Here is a 21,751-nt window from a genome sequence, read left to right on the forward strand (position 1 = left end):
TCGTTCTGTTTTTTAAACTGGATAATCAAAAGTGATACAAAGAAGAGCCCCCCCATATGCTTGGTAGTCATCCTGTGTCCACATCGCTCTGACAGCTAGGGGAGGCCTACCTTCAGCAGTAGATAGAACATGTCTGATGTTGATGAATAAGGTCTAACTGCAAAGTTCTGTATCATGTGGGAATTTAGTCATAACTTCCGGTCTGCGCTGTACTCAATCTCACTCACAGTGGAAGCTCCTGCCTTTAAAGGACAACCCAAATGAAAGCATGTACCAGTACCTGATGACCGTCAAGACCGGCATGGTTTCCGATGGTGGTACCAAGGGCAACATCTTCTTTGTCATCCAATTTGAGACCAGTGACACAGGAATCCGGGAACTTGAGAATGGCTACTGCAAGGTGAGCTAGTGGCGTAGCTATCGAGTGTACAAGCTGTGCAACTATACTGGTTGGTAAGGCGTCGGCGTGCACTGGCACTTGGCTGTGGGTTTTGGCAGTGCCAGTTTTAGGCATCGGCAATGCAGGCGTTTGTTTAGGACAGTGGTTGATTGTTGGCAATGTCATGTTCTGCAGTCGGGTGGCTGATTGGTGGGTGTGTGCCATATGACCTACTCATGGGACACCGAGATGCTGGGGCCAATGTTGAAACGTGCACAAAGATGTTAGCTATGCACGTGATCTTTGATCCAGTGGTAGCGAAGGTTGGTGGATCCCATAAAGGTTGTGAAACCCTTCCCGTGGGCATCTAGAAGCCATACCCTGACGTTTCAAGAGGGGAAATACAGCAGAAATGTTGACACTACCTGTTCCCTCTGCATGGTAAAGACTGCTGCCCCTTCGCACGCGTGGGTTTTCTCTGGGCGCTCCAGTTTCCTCGGACATGTAAGCACTCATGAATTGACTGATAACACTTCCATATTAAGAGGAGGGCAGAGCTTTGTTGGGTTGGAGGGGTGTTGGGGATGGAATTTGGCACTGGCTAAATGCCAGTGCCGGGCTGCGTTTCCCGCTCATCTGTGGTTTTTACTCACGCCTCTGAGTTGTTCTCTCTCTCCGTGAGTGAATACTGTGCGGCGTGGTACAGATTTAACTAATTATTATTTTAATTATGTGCTCAGCATCTGTAATTAAAATAAATACAGATAGACTAAAATAGTATGTATTTATGCACCTGCTGAAAACGCGAGCGTTCACGTGCTCTCTTTGCCACACGTGCGCAGGAGTTCGCCAAGGGCAGTGTGCGCTGCTTTGTGCTGTCCACTCCACACTGCTACGGGATGCCCCTTCAGCTCAGGATCTGGTTGGACACAAGTCCGGATGACGACAGGGACAGGAGCTGGTTTCTCAACGAAGTTGTCCTGTTTGATATCCAAACCAACGAACAGTAAGGAAGGAATCCACCTTTCTGATCATTTTCCTCTGCTTGCTCCCCATTGTCTGAGGCTCTTTTCCCTCAGCTACTCGTGCTGTTGACTCCCTGTTCAAATCCGAGCTAATTATTTTTTTCCTTCTCTGCCAATGACAAAGTAAATATGCCCAATGCATCAGTGCAGCATCTTCCGAATCGGTCGCTACAATGTTTGTTCTGCCTCACGGCAGGAGTTTTGCCTCACGACAGATGGGGGGGGGGCGTATGTACACAGGAATTTCCTGTTTTTGATGCTAATTTTGGTCACGTGACCAGGAAGTTGCGATTTAAGATTCCCGCTCAACCACGCGGGCGTCGGCCATGACACACATAATTCGGCACGCATCGCGTCCCAGTGAAGCCAGCCGCAATTGTACATTGTGGGACCTTAAGAAGCATTGTTTTTTTAAATCCTTTATATTAAGTTCGCTTGCTTGCTTGCGTGCTTGCGTGCTTGCTTGCTTACGACCTTGCAAATCTTTCAGTCGTTTTTTAACCCACTTCCCGTGATCCAATCGAGCTGACATTTTGCACACAGGCTCGTTGTGCGAGACAATTAATGTTCGTGAAAAAAAATTTCAAAAATGTTACACTTTTTAGGCAAACAAAAAATAATTTTATATTTATTCAAATACAACTCATTCATGGCTTTGGCTGAACGTCACAGTGTAGGAGCCCAGAGCGTAACCCCTCCACAGGCCGTGGCGGAGTAGCGCAGTTGGTAGCGCCCTCACTTCCAATGCCAAAGGTTGCGGGATCAATCCCCGCGTCCTCCACAGGCGAATATATTTTTAAATCCTTTATATTAAGTTCGCTTGCTTGCTTAGGACCGTGCAAATCTTTCGCTCGTTTTTTAACCCACTTCCCGTGATCCAATCGAGCTGACATTTTCCACACAGACTCGTTGTGTGTGACAATTAATTTTCGTGAAAAAAAAATTCCCAAATTTTACACTGTTTAGGGAATTTGTTTTAAATATTTAATTACCAATTGCTTAATGCTGGCAGACAATCATCTGACCCATAGGTGGCAGCCATCTCAAGCCAGAGGACGAGAGGACTCTAGCCGCCACGCATATAAAGGATTTAGAGTGAAAAACTTTGTTTTTACGGGTTAATTTATTACCTCGTTAAAATCAATAAATGACGTTTGGAGTCGGATGTTCACCCTGGCTCTGAGGGTTTATTGGACGCGAGGTTATCTACTCAGCTAGCGATGCAACGCAGCGCACAGCAAGACCGACATAATGTTGACTTAAAACTTTCGTGACTGCAGGAATTGATATTCTATGGTTCTTTCGGTGAAGTCACGTAGATAGAAAAAATAATAACAATAAAATAATAAAAATAAAGCAATCATTGGAAAGATGTTATCAACACCTTTGGGTCATGACTTGACTTGTCTTTTCTTGTCAATCAACCTCCACCATCAGCAGTTTGGTGTGTAGAGCGGGGTGCAGTGATTTCCTGGCTGCATTGATATTGCTGCTGCATTGGCATTGCTGGTGCTGCTGATACACTTTGGCTACGCCCATCTCAAAACCTTTATAAACAGTGTGCCTTTAGAGGCTAACTCTTTTTCCTGATGACGACCGCTTGTGTTGCGATCGAAACGTCGTGGTATTTTTATTCACTTTATTTTAATTATTATTTGTTCTATCTTCGTGACTTTACCGAAATAACCAAAGAATATGAAATCCTGCAGTCACGTAAGTTTAAGTAAAAATTTAACTGAACACTAAATGAACAGTACAAAGACCATGCAAATATCAAAGCATTAATATCTCTGCTCGAGTAGTTATATCTATGGGACACTTTTTTTCATCATCTTTTTACTGGAAAAAATGGGCCCATTGACAAGCAAAGTTTGTGGGTAATAATAGCCATTTTCTATACTTTTTAGGTATAATCAATTAAAAATAACACGTATTACCAAGGAACAAAAATTGTGTTACATACTCTTTGGTTCTTTCGGTAAGTCACGTAGGTAGAAATAAAACAAAATAAATCACGTTTCGATAGCAACACAAGCCATTGTCTTCAGGTGAAAATCGCGACAGCCGTGATGTCTGCTGCGAGCAGCAAGATGTCTGCTGCCTTGTGAAGAGAAGCTGTTACCAGCGAGAGTTTTTTTTGTTTTTGAGAACAAAGGTAGCCGAAGTAGTGTTAATGGGGTATTATAGTGTAAAGGTAATAAATAGCGTGGCATATTAAAGGAAATGAAATTTAGATTAGCATGTTGGATTATAGTGCAAAGTTAATGAGCTTCAAGTAGCGCATTAGAGCTCAGATTAGCATGTACGATTAGCATATGTATTTTGATGAGAAGCATGTAAAAGTTAGTGAAAAAAAATAGCCAAGAATAGCATGTTAAAGTTGATGAGAAAAGCATGTCAAAGTCAATGAGCGAAGTTAGGCAGCAGACATCTTGCTGCTCGCAGCAGACATCGCGGCTGTCGCGATTTTCACCTGAAGACGATGGCTTATGTTGCTATCGAAACGTCGTGACTTATTTGTTTTATTTCTACCTACGTGACTTACCGAAATAACCAAAGAGTATGGATTCCTGCAGTCACGAAAGCTTCAAATCAAAATTGTGTTACATAGTTCATAGTTGTATCAATCAACCCGGCCACTTTATGTTGAACTCTACCGAGCATGGCGAGGTAAGAACAGGGCTCGGTGGCCACTGCTGCTCAGAATCTCGGTGACATTCGGTGCTTTCCACCTCCACCAGGTTCTACTTCGTGTGCAACAATTGGCTGGCGGTGGACCAGGGGGATGGACGCGTGTGCAGGGATATCACGATGAGCGACCACCAGACCGTGTTCGACTCCAACAGGCTGTTCTCCTCCACTGTGAAGAGTAACTACGCTGAAGGCCACTTGTGGTGAGCGAGACGTGCGCCACGTCGTGTACCGCGCCACATCGCAAAGCTTCCAGACACCGGTGCCCAACTCCAATCAAACTAGTTCATGGCCATAAACAAAGACATTCACTGCATCGCGCGCTTACAGATGCGCTTCTGCGGCCGTCTGGAACGCTCTTCTGATATTAGCAAGGCAATGGCGTTGCTTATACCAGAACTATGCTCATTTAAAGTGTGGTTACATCAAGCGTCTACTGTAACAACAACGTGTACAAGTTCACGTGCACAGCTTCTCTGTAAATTCACTGCCAGTTGAGGGCCTCCCAGTGCCATGGGAGTTGTGTGGGGTTATTTGACCATACTTCACCACGCTGGCCTTTGTGGGTTGAAGGTGGGGAGAGCGTAGATGTGAGAGAAAAAGTGGATTTTTCTGCACTGCCCTCTGCTGCCCATGATATCGCATCACCCCACAGCAGTCTAAATACAAGACTCTAGTAAAACGCATTTAAGGGTCTTGCTTTAGGAAGTATGGCCAACACCATGCATGAGCAAAATGTGGGAGTAACGCGGAGAGTCCACAGAAAGCCAAGTGCATATGAGGAGGTGACACTCGCCACTTCCAACTCCCACCAAAATACTTGAAAGCTCAACCCCCCTTAGCTGAGATCGGGTTAAATTGGTTGCAAATGTGATTCAAATACGACCAGCTGCCTTGACGTGGGGAAAAAGCCTGAGGGCCTTGCAGAGGTGAGGAGCTGTATGGGATAGGAGCACCCATACCACATGCCACGGTGGGCACCGTGGTTGCGAGATGTTAAGTACCTCGCTTGGTATATAGGAGGTCGTGGGTTCGATCTCAACCCTGACGCCTGTATATTTGGAGTTTGCATGTTCTCCCTGTGGTGGCGTGGATTTTTATTCAGGTCCTCCGGTTTTTCCCTCCATTTAAAAAAATATGCGTTTAGAGTATTTGGCTGCTGCTTTACATTTACACGTGACAAGCCATTTCGTTGAGCTATCATTTGTGGCCAGGTTGCTTCTGAAAAAGAGCTATATAGCTCAGTGTGCCTTACCTGGTAAAATAAATCAAATATATGAAAAATATTTTTAGTAGTTTTAAATACCAGTCAGGTACTGTACTCACCCATCCGGGGTGCATACCCTGGCTCAGCAGGAGAAGGCGGTGCAGCAAAGTTCGGAAAATTATAGTTTGTCTCCACTGACTGCGATTGTGTTGCCCCCTCGCACGCGTGGGTTTTACTCAGGTGTTCTGGTTTCCTTACACATCTATAAACACCCATTATTATTAACTGGCTGCAAAACATATTATTATAAAGAGGACTGTAGACCTTGGGCAATTGTTGAAACTGCTGGCTCACCACCGTGTTTGCTTCCAGCTCGTCTGAGATGCAATTGCACGAACAACACTATATTCAAAACTACAACATTATTAACCCCAACCGTAACAATGACAAGGAGAATTTCGCTACTGACTCGACCTTGCTGTTTAATACGATGTGTGTGTATATTCGGCACAACTCTTCACCCGCAGGAGCTCCATTTTCTTCCGTCCGTCCAAGAACAACTTCTCGCGAGTGGAGCGGCTGTCAAGCTGCGTATCGCTGCTTTTCCTCATGATGCTTGTCAATGCCATGTGGTTCGAGACGGACAAGGGCCAGGCCAGCACCCCGCACATCGGGCCCTTTACGTACGGCGAGCTCTTCGTCATGATCGCGAGTGCTCTCATGGAGGTCCCGATCAGCATCCTTATTGTCCAGATCTTCCGCCGCACGGGCAACAAGCCCTGGAAGAAGGCGGGCGGAGGAGGAGGGGGCTGCACCTCGCAGCAGTTCCCGCATTGGACCTTGTACATTGCCTGGACGCTGGTGGTTCTGGTAATCGGGACGAGCGGTTTCTTCACCATCCTCTACAGCATGGACTGGGGCCCCGAGAAGGCCAACCGCTGGCTCGTGCGCTTCCTCACCTCCTTCTGCATATCCGTCATCCTCATTCAGCCCGTTAAGGTTGGGAAAGTAAAATAATTTATAAAATGTTGGTTAGATTTTTAAATTAATTTGTTTTAAATAGATAACTTCTCGAATTATTAATAAACCCTTTGGAAAGTCTCGATTGCAAGAGACACCCCAGTTTAAATAAGTGTAGTGTTGAATATGGAGGCACACACTTGACTTGGAGGCAACACGTTTATTACACAGCCGAACGGGGCTAACTACTTAAACGTACACTCTCGACCCCAACAGGGTAACGACACTACTTTAACCAGGTAACTACATAACCGGGTCAGTCAGTAACGGCCTGACTGACCCACGATGCCGAGCGGAGACCGAAGATTGGAGAGACTTGGAGCTGAGGGTTGATTCCAGAGAACAGCCAAGAACGCTCTTGGGACTACCCCTTTATGCTCCTGAGCGTGGCCTTGCACCGCCTCTGGCCACGCCCCCTTCGAGACCTTTCCCAAAGCCCTCTCTCAGGCCGTCACCAGGACTATGCCCCCTTGGGCCCGTTCACATGCCAGACTCACTCTGGTCCCAGGGAGAGGTTCCAGACGCACAGTAGCACTCTTGTGACAGTGCCTGGCGCTAACACCATAGTTACACCCTTAACGTTAATACATAAGTACGAATTTTTCTTTTTTTACCAAAATCTAGTGTAAACGAAAACACGAATAAAACAGTTTGCATCAATTAAGTTTGCATGTAAACAGAGTCGCCCGGGTGGCGCAGATCATAACAGGCCACTCAGATGAGAAACCAGTCCATAGTTTACTTATCTTGAAAAACTGCTACTGAAAGTATGCACTCTGCAAAGCCCGTATGGAGGATGGGTTCTATAAGAAATACTTTTATTTTTCGATTTTAAGCTTTCGTGACTGCAGGGATTCATCTTTTTGGTTCTTTCGATAAAGTCACGTAGAAGGAAAATAATAAAATAATTCTCACGACGTTTCGGCTACAACGCAAGCAGCCGTCCTCAGGTGAAGAATGAAACACCACCAAGCTTGGAGCGTATATATAAGCTGGGTTGGAGGGGGAAGAAGAGCGCCTTGACAAAGGAATTTGCATATCAAGAGGAATTTAGCATATTTATGGGAAATGTGTAGGAGGTGGGCGGGAGGTTTCAAAGTCATATTATGCCCGTGCATTATGCAGGATTAGCAGCATCAAAGGGAGGGGATAGGGGGTAGCATTAACAAAGGGAAGGAATGTTAATAGTTTGTAGCTGCAGTTATTAAACCACCACGTAAAAAAATAAAGAATAAACTACATCTTCTTGGTTCTTGGAACCAAGAAGATGAATCCCTGCAGTCACGAAAGCTTTAAATCGAAATATAAACTACATAGTATCATCAGTATACTAAATATACTTTCCAATAAGCTGAGCTACTAACAGTGAGTAATACATTACAATTCTATGTCGCAAAAAATATAATATGCTTCCAGCTAAACTTTTTTCTCTGACATCACACAGGTCTACCCCGTACTATATACTATCATAAACAAACCCAACATTAAATTATATACTGTATTACTATACACACTCTATACCTTCGACTATAATATTACCCTAAGTATTATTCTACCCACCCTACTGTATACCACACTGCTGTATATTTACTATACAATTACGATACTGTATTTTACCTTATACATTGTTTAAACATTACAATTTTATACTATTTATACAATCTGCTATACACTATACCATTGACCGTCGCGTGAAAGTAACTAAGAGGAAGCAACGAAATATGTCAATGGTAGGAGACTTGCAGCGGTGCAAAAAATCCATTCCCTGTGGAGAATACAAGATATATAGTCAATGCCAGTGAGTGGACTGCGGTCTGAAAGTCACCGTAAACGTGAACACAATCAGTTAAGATCCGAAATGGTTTATTACGTCCTTCCAATGATTGCTGAGCCAGAATCCATCTTCTCGGTTGAAATTGTCTCTGTGTTTGTATATGTGGATCGCCTCATGAACGAATCTCTCATTGTAGCCAGATGGCTTGCAGAGAACCTCTGTCTTGGAGAAGTCAATGTCATGTGAGCCCACTGAATTGTAACAGTGATCTGCCACGGCTGAGGTGTTTGTCCTACCGTGTTTCAGGTCTGCTTTATGTTCACGGATGCGGTCCGAGACATGTCGTTTGGTTTCTCCAATGTAACTGCTACCACAGAGGCAACTTAGTTTGTAGACGCCAGGGTACTGTATGTCTGGAACCACATCTTTTACAGACGGGACCAGATCACGGATTTTATGTACTGTGTTGAATCGGACCTAGATCTTGTGTTTAATCAATCAGGATTTTGGAGATCTTTTTGTGACCCCAGCAATGTAGGGTAAGGTGATGGTTTTGAAAGGCTCCTCAACAGGATCCTTCTTGATGGTTGGAGTGATGGCTTTGCGGATTGTGTAGTCGGAGTAACCATTAGCCTTAAGAGCTTGGCGTACGTGTTTGAGTTCACTGGCAATGTGTTCCTGGTCGGAGATGCAGAGTCTTAATGAGGGAGTTCTTCTGGGATGGATGGTGGTGGGAATCCGGTTTTAGGTAAGCATCCGTATGGGTGGCTTTCCTGTAGACAGAATGGCTCATTGAACCATCAGGTCTCCTTTTACTGGTAGGAACGAAGTGGACCAGATCACCAATAGATTAATGTGTCCGTCCGTCCGTCCGTCCGACTGTCCGTCCATCCGTCCGTTCATGTATCAACATCGCCCCCTACTGCAAACACTTGGCATGACCCTGTCCGACAAGATGGCCGCCCGCTCCCCCTGCGATCTGTGAATTAAACAAGATGGCCGTCGCTTCCGGCGCATCACGGCAAAACTTTAAACTTCGCTTCAAAATTACTTTACTGAAACGCAGCACGTTTTTAAAAAAAATTACTTTACTGAAACCCAGCACGCTTTTTTAACACAGAGACAAAAAACATTTATTAACACAGAGACGAGATACATTTAATCGCCTTATTTGTGCACGAAAAGCACGGCGCGAGGCCTAGTGCGGCAGGCTTCGCGAGGCCTAGTGCGGCAGGCTTATTAACACAGAGATGAAACGCAGCACGTTTATTAAAAAAAAAATACTTTACTGAAACACAGCACGTTTTTTTTACACAGAGACAAGAAACATTTATTAACACAGAGACGAGATACATTTAATCGCCTTATTTGTGCACGAAAAGCACGGCGCGAGGCCTAGTGCGGCAGGCTTCGCGAGGCCTAGTGCGGCAGGCTTATTAACACAGAGATGAAACGCAGCACGTTTAATAAAAAAAAATTACTTTACTGAAACGCAGCACGTTTTTTTAACACAGAGACAAGAAACATTTATTAACATAGAGACGAGATACATTTAATCGCCTTATTTGTGCACGAAAAGCACGGTGCGAGGCCTAGTGCGGCAGGCTTCGCGAGGCCTAGTGCGGCAGGCTTCGCGAGGCCTAGTGCAGAAGGTGGTGGTGGGGGGTGGTGGGGTGGTGGTGGTGGGGGGTGGTGGTGGTGGGGGGGGTGGTGGTGGTGGGGGGTGGTGGTGGTGGGGGGTGGTGGTGGGGGGTGGTGGTGGGGGGTTGTGGTGGGGGGTGGTGTTGGGGGGTGGTGTTGAGGGTGGTGTTGGGGGGTCTTTAAATCTCACAGCGTTTCTTGTCAAAACAAACACTTTTAATTAAGGTTACACTAGAATACAGTAATTTTTTCTTTAACTCCTCTATACCCGGTCGATATCCCTGTACCGGTACTAAGTATTATTCCTACCAGCCCACCCCGCAGGGTCCTGTTAATTAGGACATCCAAAAAGGGTAGATTGCCATCTTTTTCGACTTCCATGGTGAATCTGATAGCTGGGTGTATGGAATTGATGTGGTCGAGGAATTGGTCTAGAGCAGGCCGGCCATGTGGCCAGATGACAAAAGTGTTATCTACGTACCTCTTCCATGAGGTCGGACGTAGAGTGGCAGTCTGGATGGCGTCAGTCTCAAATTTCTCCATGAAAATGTTGGCTTCCACTGGAGATAGGGGGGAGCCCATTGGGGTGCCCTCAGTTTGTTTGTAGAAAGTTCCATTCCAGGTGAAGTATGTATTGGTTAAGCAGTGTCTCACCAGGGGGGGTACCCCAGTATTCAGTACTTGATGAACCAAGTCTTCAATGATTGCGATGGTGTCAGGTACAGGAACTTTGGTGAATAAGGAAACCACATCAAAACTGACAAGCAGGTCGTCTGGGGACAGGGAAATTCCCTTGATTGTCGATACAAGGTCAGTAGAGTTTAGTACCGCAGAGGTGGTTTTTCCAGTGAAAGGCCGCAGGATTTCAGACAAAAAACGAGCCAGTTTGTAGGTGTGGGAGTTGATAGTAGAAACAATGGGACGAAGAGGTGTATCTTCTTTATGTATCTTTGGCAGGCCATATAACCTTGGTGGCCTGGCTGCAAAAGGTTTCAACGAGAACGGTTTGGTTTGATCAAACCAAACAGTTCTCGTTGAAACCTTCTGCAATCAAGGGAATTTCCCTGTCCCCAGACGACCTGCTTGTCAGTTTTGATGTGGTTTCCTTATTCACCAAAGTTCCTCTACCTGACACCATCGCAATCATTGAAGACTTGGTTCATCAAGGACTGAAAACTGGGGTACCCCCCCTGGTGAGACACTGCTTAACCAATACATACTTCACCTGGAATGGAACTTTCTACAAACAAACTGAGGGCACCCCAATGGGTTCCCCCCTATCTCCGGTTGTAGCCAACGTTTTCATGGAGAAATTTGAGACTGACGCCATCCAGACTGCCACTCTACGCCCGACCTTATGGAAGAGGTACCCGTAGATGACACTTTTGTCATCTGGCCACATGGCCGGCCTGCTCTAGACCAATTCCTCGACCACATTAATTCCATACACCCAGCTATCAGATTCACCATGGAAGTCGAAAAAGATGGCAATCTACCCTTTTTGGATGTCCTAATTAAAAGGAGACCTGATGGTTCAATGAGCCATTCTGTCTACAGGAAAGCAACCCATACGGATGCTTACCTAAAACCGGATTCCCACCACCATCCATCCCAGAAAAACTCCCTCATCAAGACTCTATACCATAGAGCCCATTGCATCTCCGACCAGAAACACATTGCCAGTGAACTCAAACACGGACGCCAAGCTCTTAAGGCTAATGGTTACTCCGACTACACAATCCGCAAAGCCATCACTCCAACCATCAAGAAGGATCCTGTTGAGGAGCCTTTCAAAACCATCACCTTACCCTACATTGCTGGGGTCACAAAAAAGATCTCCAAAATCCTGATTAAACACAAGATCCAGGTCCGATTCAACACAGTACATAAAATCCGTGATCTGGTCCCGTCTGTAAAATATGTGGTTCCAGACATGCAGTACCCTGGCGTCTACAAACTAAGTTGCCTCTGTGGTAGCAGTTACATTGGAGAAACCAAACGACATGTCTCGGACCACATCCGTGAACATAAAGCAGACCTGAAACACGGTAGGACAAACACCTCAGCCGTGGCAGATCACTGTTACAATTCAGTGGGCTCACATGACATTGACTTCTCCAAGACAGAGGTTCTCCGCAAGCCATCTGGCTACAATGAGAGATTCGTTCATGAGGCGATCCACATATACAAAGACAGAGACAATTTCAACCGAGACGATGGATTCTGGCTCAGCAATCATTGGAAGAATGTAATAAACCATTTCGGATCTTAACTGATTGTGTTCACGTTCACGGTGACTTTCAGACCGCAGTCCACTCACTGGCATTGACTATATATCTTGTATTCTCCACAGGGAATGGATTCTTTGCTTCGCTGCAAGTCTCCTACCATTGACATATTTCGTTGCTTCCTCTTAGTATCTTTCACGCGACTGTCAATGGTATAGTGTATAGCAGATTGTATACATAGTATAAAATTGTAATGTTTAATACAATGTATAAAGTAAAATACAGTATCGTAATTGTATAGTGAATATACAGCAGTGTGGTATACAGTAGGGTGGGTAGAATAATACTTAGGGTAATAGTATAGTCGAAGGTATAGAGTGTGTATAGTAATACAGTATATAATTTAATGTTGGGTTTGTCTATGGTAGTATATAGTACGGGGTAGACCCGTGTGATGTAAGAGAAAAAAGTTTAGCTGGAAGCATATTATATTTTTTGCGACATAGAATTGTAATGTATTACTTACTGTTAGTAGCTCAGCTTATTGGAGAGTATATTTAGTATACTGATGATACTATGTAGTTTATACTTTATCTTTTTTACGTGGTGGTTTCGTAACTGCGGCTACATACTATTAACATTCCTTCCCTTTGTTAATGCTACCCCCTATCCCTCCCTTTGATGCTGCTAATCCTGCATAATGCACGGGCATAATATGACTTTGAAACCCCCCGCCCACCTCCTACACATTTCCCATAAATATGCTAAATTCCTCTTGATATGCAAATTCCTTTGTCAAGGCGCTCTTCTTCCCCCTCCAACCCAGCTTATATATACGCTCCAAGCTTGGTGGTGTTTCATTCTTCACCTGAGGACGGCTGCTTGCGTTATAGCCGAAACGTGAGAATTATTTTATTATGTTTTATTTTTATTATTTTATTATTTCCCTTCTACGTGACTTTACCGAAAGAACCAAGAAGATAAATACTTGTATGTTTTTTACATGGAAGATGGACCATTTAATTGAAGATCAATTGTCTGCTCATTTATTGTTCAAAACTTTTCACGAGAGACATGTTTTAGTTGATGACGATGATGGTGACAATGAGGAATAACCCATAGAGATGACAATACCTCTTTGGGAAGAGCCACAAAGCCCAACTTCCCCCCCCCCCCCCCACACTGTCATACTAATGCCCAGTAGCAGGCCAGTGCTGCATATGCCTTGTACCACAGAGAGATAGCTGCCCACGGGGATTCCCAATGCTAGACGGCAGCAGGGAACTAGAATGTTTGAGATGTGAGGCAAGGTGCTATGAGTTACTGAGGCATTTAAGTGCGATATTCATGCAAACCCTAATACATTTCTGATGACGATAATAATGATGTCAATGGCTTATGTTAAGTCATTGTGTGTGTTTGTACATATATTTGTATTAATACATTCCATGGATGGACCTTAGCATGGGACTTATGGGGGTTGAGAAATTATGGATACAGCTTTTCTTTGTGCTGCCATCAGAATGACCAACAAATCAATAATGCACACGGATTGGTGAATACAGTACTAGGCCCCCATTGGTTTTATATCTCAAAGTGTATGTATTTTCTGGTTGCTTGAATGCTTGTGTGTACATACTATAAAACACTTGTTTGAATGCAGGTGATCGGGCTGTCGATGTTGGGTGCCATTGTGGCAAAAAAAAAGCAGCAATACGAGGACCAGGACACCCTGGTCTACCTGGAGGACAGAAATTTACCTCGCCCGGTCACAAAGCACGAGAGCAGTATGGGTTTCCCACCACACACACGCACACACAAACACCTCCGGGTTTCCCACCACACACAAGGACACACCTGACAGCGCTGTGCTAATCATGAGACTGGGGTTTGGCGCACTACCCTGATAACATGATTACATCACTGCAATTACTAGAGCAACAAAGCACTGCATAGATTGTCATGGTGGTGCTGTGCAGCTCTTAGGCGTGTTTTTGGATCGTACTGCGTGCTGTTTGGCATGATATCCGACATTTCGCTCCATGTGCCATGAGCTTGTTCAGGATCTAAAGAGCTCTCCAGAGTGCCCTCTATTGGTGACCCTTCTGTCAGCGGTGGTGCAGGCAAGCATCTGCAAGGACTGCAACTTTATTTTTTTGCAACACAATTAATAATACATATAAATAAGTATTGTATATTATAATATTATGACAATTATTAACCCTAAAATGTCTATTGGGTTATTTTTCCAGTGTATTCCATTTGTTCCAAATGTGTTCTCGGCATCATCTCAGACCACGGAAGTACCCTCACGGATATCTTGCAGAGCAGAGCAACCGTTCTTGTTGAAGAATGGCCCAGAGAAGTGGATACCATAGAGCTTCATTACTTCATCTTGGAGAACAGCCCGTAGAACAACAGCGTCGGCATCAGAATTCCTCCATCCAGCAGTGGATTAACCACGGGGTGTAACTTATAACGTGTGTTTTCAGAGAGTATGAGTGTATTTGTTTCTATAGGCTCGACAGAGTTCCTTCTCGTGGAGGCCTTCTGCCAGCAGACATGCGCACGAACAATTGCAGGGCTGCACCTTTACCGTTTTACCTTTGTCTGCAGACCTGGAGGATGATGCTGTCGAGCTTCCGGAGCTGGACTACATAACGGGCCCTCCTCCGGCAGAGACTCTGGTCGAAATCCGCGAGGCGGTCGGCCAGGAGAAGGCGGCCTCCTCTTACCTCAAGGAATTTGCCGTGTACCTTGCGCTCATATCGGTGCTGCTGGTCATCGTGTACACGCGTGTCGACGACCACACCTTCCTGATGCACCGCATGCTGAGGAGAACCTTCACCGATAGCTCCTTCGATAAGGCAAGCAGCATTTTCCCCATGACAGCAGCGACAGTAATAATAACAGTCAACCCTCTCTATCCACGAGGATTACGTTCGTGAAAAACATTCACGAATGCAGACTTTATGAATGCAGAAACCTTGTTCCAATGTGAAAAATTGGGTTACATTCCTGGTACGAGTGAACATGAGGGAAATAGTCAATGTTTAATAACAAGGACTGCAATGAGAACATACATTTGAAAGACCTGGGTTTTTCCATTACCTTTTGATGATGATGATGGTTTGACGATGGTGGAGGTGGTAGTGAATAATTCAGGAGATGCAGGTGTTTAATAACAATGCACAGTAATCATTTTAGCACTAGCCGCAACACTCTCCCTGATTGCAATCACCTTCTGTTTAATGGACCTCAGTCGACTTCTTTATTTATCTATATATATAAAGGAAATGTGTGAATATGTGTGTGTGCCTGTTAAAATGTTTAGGGTACTTCCCGACATGCAACAAACTTGAAATTTGCCATGTGGGTACTTTCCAGACTGTACACCATGCAACAATTCTAAAAATAGACTTTTGTATTTTTTGGGGGGGGGGGGGGCGCAATAATGCATATATTTTGCACGGCAAGTAAGCTGTGACGTCACATCTGTCACGTGACCCGTATGCGGAAGCGTAACGCAGTGTGCCTGCTCATGTCGCCCCCCAACCCTCCGCGGGTAAAGTGAAATACAAATGTGTTGCAGGTCTTAGGCGTTCTTCGCGCAGCATTGCTTTATTATTTCAGTCGTTTACTGCCGTACACACCCTGAAAGTTGTGTGTCTGCAGCAAGCGAGTGTATGTGTACCTATGGACGCGCGCGTGTGTGTGGGGGGGGGGAGTGGTAGTGTAGTAGTTAGCGCGCAGCGCTACGAACCCGGCGACCCGAGTTTGATTCCTGCTCACGGCCACCACCGGTGACGATTATTTGAACCGGTCCTGGGCCTCCCCTAGGTCGACTAAGCCTCAAACAAGTAACTGGTGTGGTGTGTGAACATCGCCACTGGGGAGACAAAGGTGGCCGGTCATGGTGAATCCAAGTCCCGGGCGAAGCCGGGTAGTGAAGCTAGTACTGTATAAATGAGTCTACTGTGAGTACGTATAAACTAAAAATGCACAATAGCGAGTGCAGAGTGGGATTACTGCAAAACTAAGCACTGCGTGATCAGCCGAGGGGAGTGAGCCTAATCTTCGCAGATAGTTTGAAATTTACATTTTCGGCGCGCACCTCCCTGGTGTCGGCGGTCTGGCAAATACACTCGCGAATACTGGAGTCCAGCAGGTCGCGAATGGGAAATTGGTATACATTTAGTAACTCGAGAATATGCGAAACACGCAAATCCAAAACTCGCGAATAACGAGGGTTTACTGAAATTACAACTTCTAAAACGCCACTGCACAGTACTTGTTTGCTGTCGTAGAAAGAGAACAATGTTGCGGTGCGAGGAACCCTCGACGAATGGGAAGGCAATCACACGATGATGCGGTGCCAAATCTCCCCCCCCCCCCGCCCCAGGCTCTGCAGTCCACTATATATTAAGGTCATATTGGCCAATTCATGTTTATACACGTAGAAGGAAACCACAGCGCCCAGGGAAAACCCACGACATTGAAAACTATCGCTGATCTTTTTCAGCGGTTTTCTATTTCAGCTTGACAGCATGAATCATTAGTTTTGCTCATCCATCTATCTGTAACAGGGGGTGTAGAGGGTCACAATTACTGCAGTAGCGATGGAACAATGTAAATGAAATTTTATTATAAAGCGGTCTTGACAATTAGCGACTTCACCCATAGACAACTGGGCAAATTTATCATAGAGTTGACCAGAACTTGGCAATATATTTTAAGGGTGAAGCCTTTTTACTATGGCAAGGACTTCACATGCCATGCACACATCCGATGATGTCAATTAATGTGGCATCATCTTACGGAATTTGTGAGTCTTCCCGGGACGTAAAAAATCCCGGATTTTGTCAGTTGCCTAATCATACACCACTCAAGACGATGCATTTTTACATGTTTTTTCCTCTTCCCAGTCTTGTGAGATTTTCTTCTCCTCATATGTCCTATTTTTTGTGTGTCTCAGAGGTGAAAAACCGTAGGTTTAACCTTGTCTATCTTCTGTTGGTGCAGGTGACGGACCAGAAAGACTTGTGGAAGTGGCTGAATTCAAAAGTGCTGCCTAACCTGTACCCGGAAGTAGGACAGGCGCCAGCAAAGGCTTCTGGGATCGCTTTCCTGGCAGCTCTGGAAAGCTACCGAGTGGGGCCTCTGCGCCTCCAACAGTTCAGGAAAGCCAAAGGTGCAGCGGTTGGCAGATAGGCCACAAGCATGTCGCATGGCCGAGCGGTGTTATGTTTGCCATTTGTTGCAGAGGTTTGTTGTGTTAGCCCAGCGGCTGCCCTGGTTAATAATTTGGGTGTATTAACCAACAACTACCCACCATTTACTTCAGATTTGACTTGAATTATTCCTTATTATTATAAAATGAGTGGTCCGCATATGCCAACACCCTGGCCTAAATTTATCAACTTCAAACATTTCTCGCAAAATACCTGTGTCGATAAAACCCACACACTATACTCGTCTTTGAGACATAGCATCGTTGTGACAGCCTGCACTCTTTAAAAAAGGTGCGCACATCAAATATACTCACGATTAGATTTTTTGATATGCATTTGTCGTTTTCACAGTGCAGATTTCCAAGCTAAGATTGTCTGCAGGATTGCCTGTATTGACTGATCCGTTATCATCTCATTAGATATTGCGCTTGAACCCAGACTTATATGTGTATATATGTTGAACTTCTTTTGCGCTGTACGTAGCCAACTGTGCTCATCGTAGGTGCGGAGGAAGGACAGCAAACCAAACACAAGAAGCTGTTCTATAGAAATGAGTTTTCAATTTAGATTTAAAGTAATATCTTCAGTAGCTTCCTAATAATATTGGAAGGAAGAGCGATCCAAACGGTCGCAGAAGCCCATCTGAAAACGCGTAATGCAGTGACCGTCTTTGTTCGATGGTTCACCATAAGCCACTGTGAGGATGAACGGAGTGTGCGTGATAGTTTATGCTACTTAACGAGATCAGCAAGATATTGTGGTTCAGTTGCGGCAAGCACTCTGTGTGTAACGTGTGCGACCTTTTGTTTTCGTTCAGCAACCGGAAGCCAATTCAGCTCAGCAAGCACCGGACGGACATGTTTGGATCTTGTAGTACCTAATTCTAGATTTGAAGCTTTCGTGACTGCAAGGATTCATATTCTTAGGTTTTTTCGGTAAAGTCACGTAGGTAAAAAATTAAAATTAATAAAAGTAAAATAAAAATTAAATAAAAATCACGACGTTTCGGAGGCAACACAAGCTTCCGTCTTCAGGTGGAACCGTCACAGCACGATAGCTGTATATCTTGTAGTACCTATGACACGTGCCAATGTTCTTGTCAGGTATCCCACAGAGTAGTCATTTGCAATAATCGAGCCTTGTCAATATTATGTTATATGCTATCGTGTTGGCTAGGTCACAACTCAATAGTGGCCGAATGTGTCGTAAATCCCTGATATGAAAATTGCAGGATCTGACCATATTTTGCACGTGGTGATTAACCAACATGTCCTGGTCGAGTATGGTGCCGAGGCTGTTTAGATGAGTAGAAAACTGAATCCTGGAGTCAGCCACTGCCACACCTGATCCTCGCACATATGTTTTGTCTGAGTCCAAGTGCCAACGAGCAGAACCTCCAATTTGCCTGGATTAAGCAGGATTTAGTTTCGTGCAAACCACAGGTGCACCACTTGTGTGCAATCTTCTAGATCACCAAGGCTCTCCATATCTAACTTTGACTTCACTGTGTTGTACAATTGTGTATCATCAGCATATTTGTATAACTTGATGTCATACGCCGAGATGACATCGGCGATCGGAGAGACGTATGTCGAAAATAGGAAGGGCCCGAGGACGGACACCTGTGGTACGCCAACTAAGCACTGTATAGGCAATGACTGTTCATCACCCAGCTTAACGAACTGTGATCAAACACCCCAGAACCGTACCTGATACACGAAGCCTTTACCTTAGCCTCCCAATGAGTATCTCATAGTCCATGGTGTCTAAGGCAGCTGAGGGATCAAGGCTAACCATCGCTGATGGCACATCGGTCATCCATGATCTTATAAAGGTCATCAGTGATCTTTAGTAGAGCCGTCTAAGTGCTATGGAACTTCCGGTACGCCGACTGCAACAGGTTGAGTCTGCCCATCGCAGCGGCGTGGGGAAGTAACTGTTTCAGAAAATGGTGCTCTATGACCTTTAAAATCATACGTAGGTTTGAGATCAGGTGATAGTTTGCGGGGTCACCATGGCTCAAGCCAACTTTTTTCAAGAGCGGTATCAGCTGCGCCATTTTGGACAGGTCTGGGGAACAGCCCTCGCTGAATGAACAATTTGCCAGGTGGACAATCAGCGGCGCAAGCACATCTGAGCAGGATTGGAGAATTGATGTATGTATGTGTGTATGTTAAATTTATTTTACACTATATGTAGCCAACCATGCCAATCGGAGTATGAATGTAGTTGAGTAGCAATTGTCTTATTTGGCAGCCGTGCGATTAACATCAACACCTCTGCCACCGATCAAACTCATGGCATACCGGAGTAATGCTTTGCCTTAAAGTTAGAAACTGCCATCTTGATAAGAACGTTGCAAGACTATGCATAGACCAGGTTGACTAGTTGATGGATGGGTGGTTGGATTGCAGCAGACCCTCACGACGCTCCACAAGTCACGAATCGACTCATTGACGCACAGAGCATAGACCATTCTGCGAGACTTAATAATGAGCCGATTGACAAATCTGCAGGTGGCTCTGTAAGAGAGTCAAGACATTTTTAAAACTAGTTTTCTTCCAAAGATGATCCAGCTGCCTCTGGGTCTGCTATGCAGCAGTTGCCTCAAGTGATAGCCAGTTATTGAGCGCTTTCCCTGTTCCCTTTGTGCTTGTTCAGATGGATACGAGTTCATCAAGAACAGCAGTGATCTCATTTTCTAATTGAGCTGCAAATGAATCGACTGTCGTTGCAGGATTTAGATATGCCGATAATGACCAGATATTCTGATGGAAAGCATCGTGGTCTAGTCATTTCCAATCTCTGTATGATATCGTTGTGATGAGGTCGGCGAATAATCGATCATGCCACTTTGCATGTTATGACACGGTCATCTAAAATACCCACATCTTTATAACAATGTCGGTCACAATTACGGCATCGGCAGATGTGAAGATGTGATTCAGTATGTTTCCCGAGCAGCGTGCTGGGTTAAATTGTAACTGTTGATAATCTCGGCGAGAGCATCGTTGATTTTGCCACAAGAACCAGTCGGTCCGGGACAGTTCAGAGCACCACAGATGATGTATTGAGACCCACATGACCCACAGTCTAGCGGATCAGAAAGTTCGGAAATAATTCCGACAGCAGTGAAGACGGCGGTCAATATATGACAGCAATCGTAAGCCTCTGCATGCTGTTCGTTATTTTCAAAAGCAGCAGCTGAATTATGTGATTGTTAATGAGTCGCTCAGGAATTTGACGCAGATGTCTTAATGGTAAATCAGTGCAATCCCACCAACATGTGGTGCTACCGTTGCTAGGCCTCCTATGACGGTGCTGATGTACAATAGCATATCCGTTAAGTGCAGCATCACACTTAATGACATCCGGTGAGTTGATAAAAACCCATGTTTTGGTAACAGCCAATATGTCGAGTCCACAATCTTTGATCAGATCGTGGATCAGTGCCGTCTTGTTGACAATGGAGTGTGCATTGACCAACCCAAAGTTGACAAGCCTTGGTCCAAGGTTGGGCCTCATACCCAACATCAGCAGTAGTATTACGATGAAGATGCTCTTCTGTGATTGTGTGGATGTAGGGCAGAAGAAGAACTGATCATATCTGCAGCACAATCATGTGCAAGGCATTGCAACTAGTGACGAGCACGGTCGGGTAGAGGTCAGCATCTCCACAGCAGGTCATAGCACAACAGGTGCGTCACTAAAATAGATTGAGCTGGAAAGTCGGTCAATCAACTCTCCCCCCATCTGCAGGTTGGATACTGGGTCGAGTCTGCTGGTGAGTCCCACCCCAGTATTGGCGACGTTTGGGTGAGATAGAATTGGTTTATCGATCTGTAATAACAGCCATAGAGGGTGCACGTGGAGATTGGCTTGCCGGTCCTGCTTTGTAGCCAATAAGGGATGAGCCAGGGAGCATGGCCTCGGCGTGATCACGGCATGTTAGCAGGGGTGATTGGCCTGGCCAATCGGGGCCTCAGCTAATGGGGAGCCGGATCAGAGGCATGGTCCCGGGATTGGCAGGGAACCATCGGGAATGGTCAACGCTGTCTATGGAGGATTGGCTGGGGGGTACCACGTGACGAATAGATTAAGAGAGAGAGAGAGAGTAGTCGTGAGCAGACTTGGGAACGAGAAGAGCAGGAGTCACGTGCGTACGGGGCTCTGGGTGCCACGTGCGCGGTGGGGACTTGGCGGGAAGTCTGCCCTCTCTCCGTTGTCTGTCAGCAACGGAGAGTGTGTGTGAAGTGTAACTGTGGAAGTTGAGAATAAAGAGGACTGATTCCGGAAGCCGTCTCAAGAAGGTTTATTACAGATCCATGCCAAGATAAATTCCCGGTATGGCCCTCCATTCTCCATGGAAGAGGGAAGTCATTGCTTGACCAGATGCCCACAAGAGCAGGGCCCGGCCACAAGCAGCTGGGCAGCAGTAGAAGTCGCAGCATTGCCATTGCAAGGTGTTGTTGCTGATGTTGTTGATGCTGTTGCTGCTATTCTTGTTGTAGTTGTTACTTCTGTTATTGTTGTTGCTGATGCTATTTCAGTTCTT

The 21,751-nt window shown here is 45.3% G+C and overlaps 1 protein-coding gene across 1 annotated transcript in view; it reads left to right on the top strand.

Moving 5' to 3' along the window:
• Positions 1-21,751, top strand: part of LOC144736316 (polycystin-1-like protein 2) — a 113,278-nt gene that overhangs the window by 70,961 nt on the left and 20,566 nt on the right. Inside the window, exons 22-28 of the mRNA XM_078618970.1 lie at positions 230-400; positions 1,222-1,385; positions 4,146-4,298; positions 5,830-6,301; positions 13,629-13,752; positions 14,582-14,832; positions 16,988-17,156. Of these exons, the coding sequence (XP_078475096.1) occupies positions 230-400; positions 1,222-1,385; positions 4,146-4,298; positions 5,830-6,301; positions 13,629-13,752; positions 14,582-14,832; positions 16,988-17,156 (1,504 nt within the window). The remainder of the gene's footprint in view (positions 1-229; positions 401-1,221; positions 1,386-4,145; positions 4,299-5,829; positions 6,302-13,628; positions 13,753-14,581; positions 14,833-16,987; positions 17,157-21,751) is intronic.

The sequence above is a fragment of the Lampetra planeri genome, chromosome 60 (assembly GCF_965212315.1).
Source record: "Lampetra planeri chromosome 60, kcLamPlan1.2.h2, whole genome shotgun sequence".
In the NCBI taxonomy this organism is placed as follows: domain Eukaryota; kingdom Metazoa; phylum Chordata; class Hyperoartia; order Petromyzontiformes; family Petromyzontidae; genus Lampetra; species Lampetra planeri.